Here is a 13,120-nt window from a genome sequence, read left to right on the forward strand (position 1 = left end):
CTGCTTTTTCGTCTGTGGCTTCACACGTCCATTTATAACATCTCATTTGTTAATAGCTCTTCGCTGCCTATTCATGCAGTAATTGGAAAAAAAAAGAGAAGCAAACTCCTTGGACAATGTTGAAAGCTGACACCGGTTCAGAATGGGGAGAGTATGTCTGAATAAAAACGATAGAGCAGCCATCTGTGACAGATAAATTCCCCAGCCGGGAGCTCTCGTCAGGATATTTATTTTAGAAAGACAGATAAGAGATATTCTGTCAATTATCCCGGCAAGCGTGAAATGACTCGCAGAGATCTGGCTTAATGATTCATCGGATGCCTGTGTGTCATATCAGCCTGCTCCCATGCTCCAGAGTCTTTCGTCACACACAAGTTGTTTGATATGCTGTCACAAAGAGAAAAACAAACCGCAATGTATTATATTTTTTTAAGAGTTCTCGACGTTATTGTTAGTATGTGCATGTCTTATGGATTATATAGCACTGCTAGACCAGACTTCCATAAGGAATTCAGATCCTTACTGCATTCCAAACAAACAGGGATCACTGTGATTGACAGGAATTTTAACAACAGAGACTTTCAAATAACAGTGCAGAAGCTAAGATGTGCAGTATGTGCCCTTTGTCTGCTCTGAGGTAAGCACAGCTAATCCGGGGGCTGTTAGAGAACGTCCTGACAGGGGGGCTTTAAAATGATATGGCGAAAACTCAGATGTACACAATCCGCCCCCCCCCTTTTCCCGAATACAGTCAATCAGTTAAGATATGTTTAGTGCCTGAATCACACAGCACACTTTCCTCAAGCCCTTCATTTACTTAATTTCTAGTTGAAGAGGCCGTTCAGTACATTGTAATTCATTTATTTCTGAGGGCATTAGATACAAGATAATTCACCTTCATATAAGGAGAGTCAAAAGAACATAAGTGGGGAAAAAAACAGGACTTCCTAAAACTGGAGTTTAAAAAATAAAAGATTTCAAAGGAAAATGAGATTTCTAACAACCGTACCACCAAAACTGTCCCCATCAGATAAACAGCACTTAAAGCTTTCATCTTTGAGAGAGAGGAGAAAATCAAGCTGCTTCAGATCTGGAAAAAAAATCTACAGGTGTTTCTGTCCATCCTTCCACTGTGAGAAGACAACTACTGAGAAAAGAAAATAGATAAAAAGAACATCTGCAAATCAAAAAAAGAAGCTGTTAGTTTTCTCTGACTGACCATCACAGTGTCCAGACTTGACCATCATTGAATGTGTTTGGGATTATTTTTATTATTTTATTTTTATCAGAAAATGCAACCAACTTCTAAGACTGAACTTTAGAGATGTGGAAAAACATCCCTGCAGATTTCTGTAAAAAACTGAAAGCAAGTGTTCTGAAAAGAATGGAAGCTGTAATGAAGTCAAAGGGTGAACACAAAAAATACTGAAAAAATGACGATTAATTGTTAAGTGTAATTTTCTGTTAAATATGTTTTCTGCTTTTTTCTTGTACTTAATAGCTGTTTTGACTGGACATTAAATAAATTAAAGTGGTAACTGTTTTCTAATAGACTTGCTTATGTGCTTTCTGACACTATATGACTTACTTTTGTTCAGTTTTATAATTCTGAGAGTGCAAGAATTAAATAAGCTCAGACAATTTGCCTGTTTGTAAAAGACAAAACAGATGCGTAATGACAGATAAAGGGTCTTCTCCAAGCCCCCTCTGTCTCTGCTGTGTCCTGGCTCATCTCCAGGCTGCTGAAGCGGAGCGGTGAGTGTGTGCTAAAAGGCGTGTTTACCTTTCCCCACCAGCCCTCGCTGAACCCGGAGGGAGCCTCAGCGCCTGATGTTGTGCTTCTCAACCGCTGGAGTGTGAGGAACTATCAGGTGCAGCGCGGGGATATCGTGTCAGTTGTGTAAGTAAGCGGGAATTTAATTGACAGCCCGTCGTCTCGCCGTCGAAGCAAGTGCGGCATGCAACAGTTTTGTTATATTAGACACACTTCACCTGTGAGGGATTCTGAGGTCAGCCTCCTGCTGTCTTTACTGCCTAACCCTTAAAAATCTAGTTATTATGGTTGTTTTGCTGTGCGCTCTGTTTACTTCACATAATTATTGAAATGCAGTTGCATAATTAATTGCATAATTAGTTATATAATGAATTAAATTAACATTCATCCAGGCCTGTGCACAGATCTTTTTAGGAGGCAGGGGCTGGAGGGGAGAAACGAAGGGCAAACCTTAATGCAAATGGAAATTTTATTGAATTTACAGCATATGGCAGACTGTCTTATCAAAAAGACAGTCTAATCATGTTTCAGAGGAAGGTAAATGTAGTTTTAGGAGTCAGAGATATTCACAAGTCACTTCATATGAGTCTGAGTTGTTTGGGGATTAAGCCAGGTCTCGAGTCAAGTGTGGAGTTACTCGGGTTCATGTCAGAGTTGAGTATCTAGTCTCTGGGGTTTGAGTCTGTGTTGAGTGTTGGGTCTCTGGGGTTTGAGTCAGAGTTGAGTCTCAAGTCTCTGCGGTTCAAGTCCGAATTGAGTCTTGAGTCTATGGGGTTTGAGTCAGAGTTGAGTCTCGAGTCCCTGGGGTTCGAGTCTGTGTTGAGTCTCAAGTCTCTGGGGTTCAAGTCCGAATTGAGTCTCGAGTCTCTGGGGTTCCAGTACAAGTTGAGTCTTAAGTCTCTGGGGTTTAAGTCAGAGTTGACTCTCAAGTCTCTGGGGTTCATGTCCGTGTTGAGTCTTGAGTCTCTGGGGTTTGAGTCTGTGTTGAGTCTCAGGTCTCTGGGGTTCGAGTCAGAGTTGAGTCTCAAGTCTCTGGGGTTCAAGTCTGAATTGAGTCTTGAGTCTATGGGGTTTGAGTCAGAGTTGAGTCGCGAGTGTCTGTGGTTCAAGTCCTAATTGAGTCTTGTGTCTATGGGGTTTGAGTACAAGTTGAGTCTCCAGTCTCTGGGGTTTAAGTCAGAGCTGACTCTCAGGTCTCTGGGGTTGAAGTCCGAATTGAGTCTTGTGTCTATGGGGTTTGAGTACAAGTTGAGTCTCCAGTCTCTGGGGTTTCGAGTCAGAGTTGAGCCTTGGGTCACACATTTGAGTTGAGCCTGGAGGTACTGGGGTTCAAGTCTGTAGTGACTGTAGTTTAAGTGTGCGTTGAGCCTCGAGTCTTTAGTAGATCATTTTAGTTTAGTCTCATTATTTGCTGCAGTCATTACATTGTACAGAAGTAAACCTGACTAAAAACCTGTCTGCTTTGACACGACTTTAAATAATGAGTCTTTCTTTTTAGGAAAGCCTTCAGTCTGAATGACAGAACTGAAGTGCTACATGCAGCAGATGCAGGTTTTAAAGGAAAGAGGCAAAACCGTTCGAAACAGTTGGTTAGTCTGTACTTTGTAAAACAAGTATTCTAGATAACTAAGCTAACTCTTTACATACTTTTTAAGCTTTTAGCTTTTGGTATGAAGTAATATCTAACCAATATATATAATGAAGACATAACTGGGCTGGTGTTGTTAGCTGAGGTAACAGATGGTCAACATTTGTCTGTTTATCTCAAAAACTATAGATTCACAGCCTTTCTCATATAAACTCCACACGTCACCTCCTATGACTTTTTGTGGGTTTTCTCTGGGTTTATTCTGGGTTTAATTTAATGCAGTTGCAGCAAATGCTGAGTGACAATTTTGCAGTGATAACATAAAACACAGAGGTGATTCATGGACCCATATTCAAACTCATACCCTGCATTCCCACACGCTGAGCCACTGACAGTGACTATACACTGATCAGTCATAACATTATGACCACCTCTTTGTTTCTATGCTCGTTGTCCATTTTATCAGCTCCACTTACTGTATAGGTGCACTTTGTAGTTCTACAATTACAGACAGTAGTCCATCTGTTTCTCTGCGTTCTTTGTTAGCCCCCTTTTACCCTGTTCTTCAGTGGTCAGGACCCCCATGGACCCTCACAGAGCAGGTACTATTTGGGTGGTGGATCATTCTCAGCACTGCAGTAACACTGACATTGTGGTGGTGGTGTGTTAGTGTGTGTTGCGCTGGTCTGAGTGGATCAGACACAGCAGTGCTGCTGGAGTTTTTAAACACCTCAGTGTCACTGCTGGACTGAGAATAGTCCACCAACCAAAAATATCCAGCCAACAGCGTCCTGTGGGCAGCGTCCTGTGACCACTGATGAAGAACTAGAGGATGACCAACACAAACGATGTAGCAGCAGATGAGCCGTCGTCTCTGACTTTACATCTACAAGGTGGACTGACAAGGTAGGAGTGTCTAATAGAGTGGACAGTGAGTGGACACAGTGTTTAAAAAGTCGAGCAGCGCTGCTGTGTCTGATCCACTCGTACCAGCACAACACACACTAACACACCACCACCACGTCAGTATTACTGCAGTGCTGAGAACGATCCACCCCACTAACAGTACCTGCTCTGTGAGGGTCCATGGGGGTCCTGACCACTGAAGAACAGGGTAAAAGGGGGCTAACAAAGTATGCAGAGAAACAGATGGACTACAGTCTGTAACTGTAGAACTACAAAGTGCACCTATATAGTAAGTGGAGCTGATAAAATGGACAATGAGTGTAGAAACAAGGAGGTGGTCATAATGCCTGATCAGTGTATATATGCACATGAACTGAGAGGGCACTCGTATAGGCTAAGTGCTAGCGCTCAAGCCCCTTCAGGGTATCTCTGTGCAGATGTCTGCATGTCTGCATAGAGGGTATTTTTCTTTCTGCACAACAGTAGCTTTTCATCAGATTTGAATCCTAAACTATATCCTTGTCTATTTACAATCACAAATATGGTATGAATTGAAAGTATTAAGAGTGAGTTTCTTCACTTGTTTCAATTAGATATGAATGCGAAATAATTCATATAACATTTTAACATACTTTTGCAATTACTTTTGTCTGTGATAACTGAGACTTGTAAAAGCTAAATACTTAAATCTCATGTGCCAAACACAAGACCTACAATCCTATTCGGCCCACAAAATTATTTTAATTTTCTATTAACATTTGCCTGTTTGACCCTGAGCTGCACTACAGTCCCCAGCATGCTCTGCAACATAATGTGTCCTCTGACCCCCTTTCCCCTACAACAATCTGTGGACCTGCAGTTACGCAAAAAGAAAAGATGCCTGGTGTCTAGTTCAAGCAAATAGGCAGTTTAAAACACCTAAAACAATATATTTTTATTTAGAATTATTTTAGAATAAGTATTCAATGCCTTATGCTGTTACAAATGCTGTTGCAGTTTGGGCGTATTTTGAATAAACAATAGTCTGTTCAGGTCACGGCAAAATCTTAAGTAAAAATGAAATAAATACGCAGCTGGCCCACAGATTCACTGAGATTTTTTGGCCCTTTTAGTGGTTGAGTTTGACACCCCTAACTTAAATAGTTGAATCATGATGTGGTTCTGCTAGCATGAACAGGCTGAACTAAACAAAAGCTGCTTTTTTTGTTTACGTGGTGCTGATTTTGCTCTGGGACATCACACAGTTCAAGGTGCTCAGCGACTGTGACTGTCAGTGAATGCCCACCTTCCTTATCCCTGATAGCAAAAGAATAGTTGGGCCAAAGCTGATGGCTGGCGGTCCACTGGCATTTTGCTCAGCGTTCTCTGGGCAGCCCAGCAGTGGTTAAGCCGAGTATTAGACAAAATTCCACTGATCATTGCTATACTTTGTAAATTAGTTTTGCAAATAATTTTAATCTAGCACAGTGTCTGTAAAATCGATATCAGGCCTAGTCATTATTTTTGTTCTCCCTCAGTTGTTTGTAATATTTGTCTTAATGTATTTTCCAAAATAAAAGGCTCTGTGCATTTAAAATCTGTTTGAGGAGATTAAAAACTAGTTAGAGCTTGTATGCAGGACGGTAATCTGGCTGGTCCGAGAGTGGACCAGCAGTGGTAAACAGTCAGCGGGGTGCCGACCTTGTCAAGCCAGCAGACCGATATATGTTCACTATCTAGGTTGTTCTGATAGGTCAGCATAGAAAAAAATCACTTATAGCATAGATTACATGAAAGTTGACCTTTTTTTCAACTTGGGGCGCCTGAATGCTTCACACAAAAAACAAGGAGCATAAACATGGTCCAAAAACAGCAGTAGAGCAAGTTTCACCCATTGGAAATACAAAAGAGGCCCCCCTTCCACAGAAAACACATCCAGTGTGAACCCACTTAACTCTTAAGGGGTTTTTAAAGGTGTGTGACCATTAATCTGTGCTGAGTCAGCCTATTCACTCAAACCTCACTTCGTCTCTGGAGGTGTGCGTGTCCCTGATGAGATGGCCAGTGCAAGTGGTCTTTCAACTGTGATGTCCTTTACCCAAAATAGTCTTAATTAGACCATTTCATCTCCTCTCCAATTCTCCACTTTCCTCCTTAAGTGCAGAGTGAGGTGATGTGAGAATGGCCACTCGAGGGCAGTCCTCCTGGGGGATTTCTACATGACTTGGACTGCATGGCCTCCCCTGTGTGTGTGTGTGTGTGTGTGCAGGTTACACTAACTACACAGAGCTGGCAGGCAAGCTGCTTTCTGCTCTACCTCATTTCACTGTTCACATCCAAGTGCCTGTTGACATAGTTCTGCTGTGACTCAGGCGCTGCAGGCTATTAGCTAGGCTCCAATTAGCGACTGTGTTCTATTTTGAAGCACCGGGGGGGCCACAAGTGTTTGCTTGGTAAAAGTTCTCATTGATCAAGTATGTGCCCAACTGTGGCCCTTTTTTGTCTGTTTTAATGCTTACGTGTTTGATGTGCTAGCACACAGCTAAAAGCCATGGTTTGCTGCCTGCTCAGGTTCTTTTGATGTATTGTGTATGCAGTGGCTTTAACATTGTGCCCAAGCGTTTCATTGCAGACTGGATTGGCAAAGCTGTCAGCACCGCATTACCTTTACTCTTCGTACGGCAGTATTTCAACACCACCAGCCATACAGATCCACAGTCAGTTGCGTTTTTTGATGTCATGTACTGTTCTGTGCTGATTTACTGGAGTAGAAACTCAGTAAGAAACTCAGATAAAGGGCTCCAAAAGTACTTTTCAAACTTCCTCTGACTGATGTAGTTTTTGGCTTTATGTTGTATCATTCAGATACAATTTTCACTGCTTCTTGAAATTTTTGGCCAGAAGGAAAGCTCCCTCCCCTCTCTCAACCCAAAGGTGGCAGTCTTCTCCTGCAGGGAATGCCTTAACAGTGCTGCCATAACAGCGACTGTCCATTATGTGGAACTATTTTGGGAAAGCTAGACATTCTGGGAAATCGAGCATCTAAAATAGTCACACACCTGGACAAATCTCTCTCTTTTTGAGTGATGTTGGAGGGTCTGATGAAGACCCGTCTAAGACTTTTAATTCTCCTGCTGTTTGTTTTGTGCTTTTACCAAAGAAAATGTTACACCTGAGACATTGGATGATTTTTTTTATTTTTCATTAAAAAAAATCTGACAATAATGTTAAGTCTGTAAGTATCTGGACAGTGACACCAATGTTGCTTGGACTCTGTCTGGACTCTCACATTAGATTAGAAACAAATCAGTTACTATAAGGTTAAAGTGAAGAATGCCAGCTTTGATTTTCCTAATTCATTAATAGATTCACTAATAAATTACTAATTTTGTGCAATTTGATTGTATTGGTATTTATATTGGGTGAACCTATAAGAATGTATGTACATAATTCCTCCATTTAAGTTCACCAAAATTAATTAAGGCCCTATAGGTAACATAAAGGTTTCAGGTCAGCCTTCTTTCAATTGAGGGGGCCTGAATACTTGACATAAAAAACAAGGAACATATACAAGAGCCAAAAACAGCATGTAGAGCACGTTTCTCCCATTAAAAACAATAGAAAAGGTTCAGGTTGGGTTTATTTATGGGGGAAAATAAATGCTGTTTTTGATTAAGTCACAGTTATCACGCTCTGTGGTAAACAGACAGACTTCAAACTGATATGTGTTATGTGTAAATCTTTCTCCAGACAATCACTGGACTCTCTGAATATGAGGTCAATTAGCAGGCAAAATCCTGCACACTGAAATGTTGTTGCACAAACTAAGTCTACTGTTAAACTTACAGTATTATGTCATTACACCAGTGACTTAGTGTACACTACTGCTGACAAAACAGTTTAACTACCGTATTTGTCAAAACATGGTTTGTTTGGTGTATTTTGGTGATTCCAGTGACTTTCAGAAGAAAAATGTACATACAGCAAAGAAAGTGTTGAGTTTGAAACATTTTAGTTTACCACTGTAGCAATGAGTTCTGATAATGCCGTTCTTTTTTCTTATAGAGCAGGGTTTCACAACCTGTGGGCCGCGTACCACCAGTAGGCTATGAAGCACCCTCTAGTGGCCCGCGAGCCGGTAACTTTAAATCATAAAGACATAAGTGGAAATAAGATTAACTGTATAATGAAAAATCTAAGAATCTAATTATAACCAATATAAATATTGCTAGAAATGTACAAATAAAAGAGCGTCGCGGTATCAGGCTGATTATACATCATCAGTTTGAGAAAAACGCAGCCACGGGCGCACGATGCAGACAGTTAGCTAGCGAGACATGGAGAGGTTTCTCAGGGCGCTTTCACACCGTGCTTGTTTGGTGTGGACTTATCACACCTTTTTCTTTAGTTCACTCTGTTTTGATATGTGCGAATAGTCTGCCGGTACTCGGGTGTGCAGCAAACGGCTGAACTGTGTTCCTGCAAAAACCACGGGTCTCAGTCCGTTTCCAAACGAACCCTGGTTCAGTTCACTGCTGGTGTCGGTCAGTGTCATGCCCGCTGGTGGGAACGTGTTCTCTGAATTCTTGCTTTCCTCTTCTTCTAGCAGTACGTCGGTGCTGTACTCTCAGCATAATCTGCCTGTTTTATCATCTGACTTTTTACAGACTCTCAGCACAAGCTGCTGTTAAAAGCAATAGATGAGGAATAAAATAATAGCAGAAAGATGCGTTTGATTTCAACGCGTGGATCGTAGCAAAGCGTATTTTTGTCTGAGCATCAGTGACCTGAGTGGTTAAACTCAAGCTGATAAACCAATGAGAAATAAAATAAGATTGATTTATTATTGTTGATTGCGATGGCGCTGATCCAAAAGCCCAGTTGGGTGGAGGGTAGTTAGTGTAGTTTGACTACTTCAGATGAGGTGCTAAAACCCTCAAAACTAAATCTACTGACAACGGGAATCGACGACCTGATCTGTTTCAGGCCTTAATTCTCAGGTTTTCAATGTTAGCATTTAAGAAAGGAAAAAGACAATTGTATTTAAATAGTTGATTTTAGTTTTCCTGTGGGCCGCTATCCTTTGTAGTTATAAACAGGTGGGCCTTGGGGTGGAAAAGGTTGAGAACCCCTGTTATGGAAGCATCAGCTGAGACCCTGAGTCACTAATATATGAGGACAGAATGATGACACATAATTCTGTCGATTTCTCTGTTTATCTGTCTGTCTTTCTGTCCACAGTTTTTTTGTAACTGTTATAAGTGGAGATCTTAAATCTGGCTGTTTCATCCAGACCATATTTACACTGAAAAAATGATAGAAAGGTGATTACAAGGTGAAAGGGCTTAAAATTCATTTAGACTTTTTTCCCCTCCCGGGGCTTTTTGCCTTCAGTTTTGTGTTCACTAAGTGAAATGCATGCTCAGTAGGGTTGAGATCATGGTGACTGACATGGCCAGCCACAAACACCCCAGTTTTCTAGCCCTGAAAAATGTCATAATTGCTTTTTTAGAATGATCCAAGTAGTTTTCGTGCTGCAAGTTGAAGTGCCACCTAGTGAGTTGTGGACATTTGGTTGGATCTGAGATGCTTCAGAATTCATTTTGCTGCTGCTGTCAGCAGTCGTATCATCAGTAAAGAGAACTGAGCTAGCTCTACTTTTGCAGCTGTTTTATGAAAGAGGTGCTGTGGGCATGATCATGCAGTTTTTCCCCATATTCCACTTTCCACTTTCTCTCACTCTGGTGCAGGTTCTGCCTTATCTCATCTGTCCATGAGCACTAAAACTCTGCAGTCATCTTTTGTACTTTGTAGCAAACTAAACTGAAATGTTGGTTCTTGAGGCTTGTTGGTGCTTTGTGGTAGTTCATGCTACTACTTTCTCTTATTTTTACCCCTACCCCTTGTTTTTGAGTGTCACCTTGCCCCTTGGAACTGAGTTACAAGGAGTAGTGGTTGAAATCTTCCCCTACAAAATGGGACCCTCAATTAAAAACATTACTTCATTAACAGGCTATTAGCGGTGCTCTGTAGGTGACCCTGCCATTCTGCAGTGATAGCAGAGGAGGGTAAAGTTCAGCTCCTCACTGCTGGGCTTTAGTTACATTTAGGGAATCATATGGTTCCAAAGGGGGGGATATGACAATTATTTATTATCGCCCACCCCTAATTCTTTGGTAATTTGAAGCTGAAGTCAGCTATTCACCAGCTTCTTATTCGAATTTTCCCGTTCCACCTTAAATGGAGCAGCAGTTACATTCCGGCGCTGCAGGCGTTAGAACTGCTGGACTATTTAAGGTTGACTGGGAAATTTAGCTAGCTAGCTACAGAGACAACAGCATACTATTGTTATGAAGAAAAGGACCATAATACATTGAAACAACATTAAATTAAGATAATACAGTGGTTATTGTAATTTTTTTTTCTCATAACACTCCGTTTGGAGTGTGACTCTGAAAAACCTCCGTTTGGAGGCCATGTAGCCCTAACACTTCACCCTACCCCTCTATCTCAACAAAAATCGGGAAACCCTACCCCTCGGTCTGACCACGCAAAACGGAGGGGTAAGGGCTAAGTGGTAGGGGCGAGGGGTGAAATGGGATTGGGCCTTTAACTCATCTGCTTACATCTGCCTGTGCCAGGACAGTTTCCTTGATTTATTCAACAATTTTCCTGACTGAAAGTGTTTTGGATGCTTTCTAATGCTGAGCTCTTGCTTTAGTAGCAGCGTACCAAACCAGTTGGCTATGTTTGTGATTGATTTATTTGCTTTTATGTTATTGACACGTCCATGGTATTCATATAGAGAGGCAATAGAAAAGACTCCAGATGCAAATACTTGCAAATGAGTTGATCTTCAATCAGCTCATAAACTAATGATGCAAAAACACACAGCTGGCCAAGAAACAACTCAGCAGCTAATTGTCAAGTGACTCTCCACAGAGACATGGGAGTCCTGCACAGTTCACCTAGAACATAACTTTAACTTCACTACTGCTGTTTCATTTCAGATCCAAGCTGCGAGAGGACGGATCCAAAAGCAATAAAATCTGCCACTGTCTGTTTACTTCCACACCACACTGTAGCTGCAATATTGCTTCCCGTCTTTATCTGTAAAAAGATGAAATTAAACACATAAGGGTCGCCAAAAACAACTCAACAACAAGACAAACCAGACTGCATCTTTGACATGGAGGTTTGTATTGTTCCAGTCTCGCACAACTTGAAAAAGCTGAAGAAACTATACGTGTCCTCACAAACCTCACGACAAGCAGAATCAATGTAAAACTGCAAGATTTTGTTGTCAGATGTTACTCCTTCTTCCTCCTGTCAGAGTTCAGACTGTGATATGTAATTGGCGCTCATTTTAAATGCAAATTGTCCTGGAGAATCTTTCAGTCCACAGGGTAATCTCTTATTTACCGAGTATCCCTCATTAAGACACATCGAGGAGGGACGCCTCCGTCGGTGCCGTTCAGGAGCCGAGAGAGCACGTCCTTCTCTCTGCTCTGCATCTGTCATGTTCTGAGTGTGTGGATCATTACAGGCCTAACGGACTGATTTTGAATCCAGTCATTTGCTTCAGGCAAACAGAAGACCAGGATCTACACTGTATTCTCACACAAGGAGACGTTTTGCGCTCTTGATTATAAATTGGTGTCACAGATGTTGAGATGATACGATGTTTTTCTCTTTGCTGCTGCTCACGTTTTGTCAACACTTTGTGCTTAATGAGAAGTCACGGAGAGGAAGCGCTAGGAAACAAAACTGTTCTGACGTGAAAACTCCTCGTCCTGGCGATGAATATTCATAGAATCGCAGCGTGCCTTGTCAATTTTCCCCCTTCTTTTTTTTTTGGTCCTCTTTGATGTGCACAGGCCAGAAAACAGGATCTTATTCGGCTTGGACTGAGTTGTGTGTAATTAGCCCTCTACGTTGAAACCGCTTCAGTAGCGGCTCGCGCTTTTTCCGTGAAGCTTTACGGGGCCAGATGAAGCCCGGCCAGAAGCACAGCCTTTTTGGATTCGGATCGGGCTGTAACGAAACAGAGAGACTCTAAGCTTCCAAGGTGCTTTGAGGAATTTGAGCTGACAATCTCGCCTCCGCAGAAGGCTTGCTTGGGTGCCAGCGTGTGGCCCAGCGAAGCATGGCCGTGGCCTTCTCTATAGTATTTCTTGACACATTAGATATTCTTGTAGATCTAAGGTATCGAGGGTTTCTGAGACATGTCCTGGGTGTAGTATTAGGTTATGTCATTTGTTGCTCTACGGCCATATTGCACTGAAGAAGCACGAGCAAGCCAACAGAAAAGATCTTTGAGACACATCACATGTTGAAAAAGATCAAACTGGCCCTCCTAGTTAGTGCTGTCAGCTCCTTCAAGGCACACTCGTTGCTGACCCAGACATGTAGTACCCATAAAAAGCACTGCTTAGTAGACTGGGACACTATGGAGAAGCCTCAGGTTTTCTATATAGCTTTCTATATTTGTTTATTGGTTATCGTTTATAGTTAAGTGGACCGCGGTCAGTGTGGTTTGACCATTTCAGATGAGGCCCTAAAACCTTCAAAACTAAAGAGACCAAACGATTCCACTTTTGAGGAAAGCCAGTGGAGCATTTTCAGGGAAAATACAATGGACTGCAGCTCGTACATCTCTATTCTTTATTTTTCTTTTTAATATCACTACAGTCATAAGTTGTTTTTTTTTAACATGTTATTTTAACATAACTGCAAATTTTGCAGATCTACTGACAACCGGAACGGACAATCTGATTTTTTTCAGGTCTTAATTATCAGGTTTTTAATGTTAGCATTTAAGAAAAAAAAAGAAAACATGCATTTATATAGATGATTATAGTTTTCCTGTGGGC

At 41.5% G+C, this 13,120-nt stretch overlaps 1 protein-coding gene across 2 annotated transcripts in view; it reads left to right on the forward strand.

The window, feature by feature from the left end:
• immp2l (inner mitochondrial membrane peptidase subunit 2) overlaps positions 1 to 13,120 on the forward strand; it is a 146,117-nt gene that overhangs the window by 10,629 nt on the left and 122,368 nt on the right. For both annotated transcript variants that reach the window (XM_036568285.1, XM_036568287.1), the window contains exon 3: positions 1,797 to 1,900. In XM_036568285.1, coding sequence (XP_036424178.1) covers positions 1,797 to 1,900 — 104 coding nt within the window. The remainder of the gene's footprint in view (positions 1 to 1,796; positions 1,901 to 13,120) is intronic.

Source organism: Colossoma macropomum, unplaced genomic scaffold (genome assembly GCF_904425465.1).
Source record: "Colossoma macropomum unplaced genomic scaffold, Colossoma_macropomum, whole genome shotgun sequence".
NCBI lineage: Eukaryota > Metazoa > Chordata > Actinopteri > Characiformes > Serrasalmidae > Colossoma > Colossoma macropomum.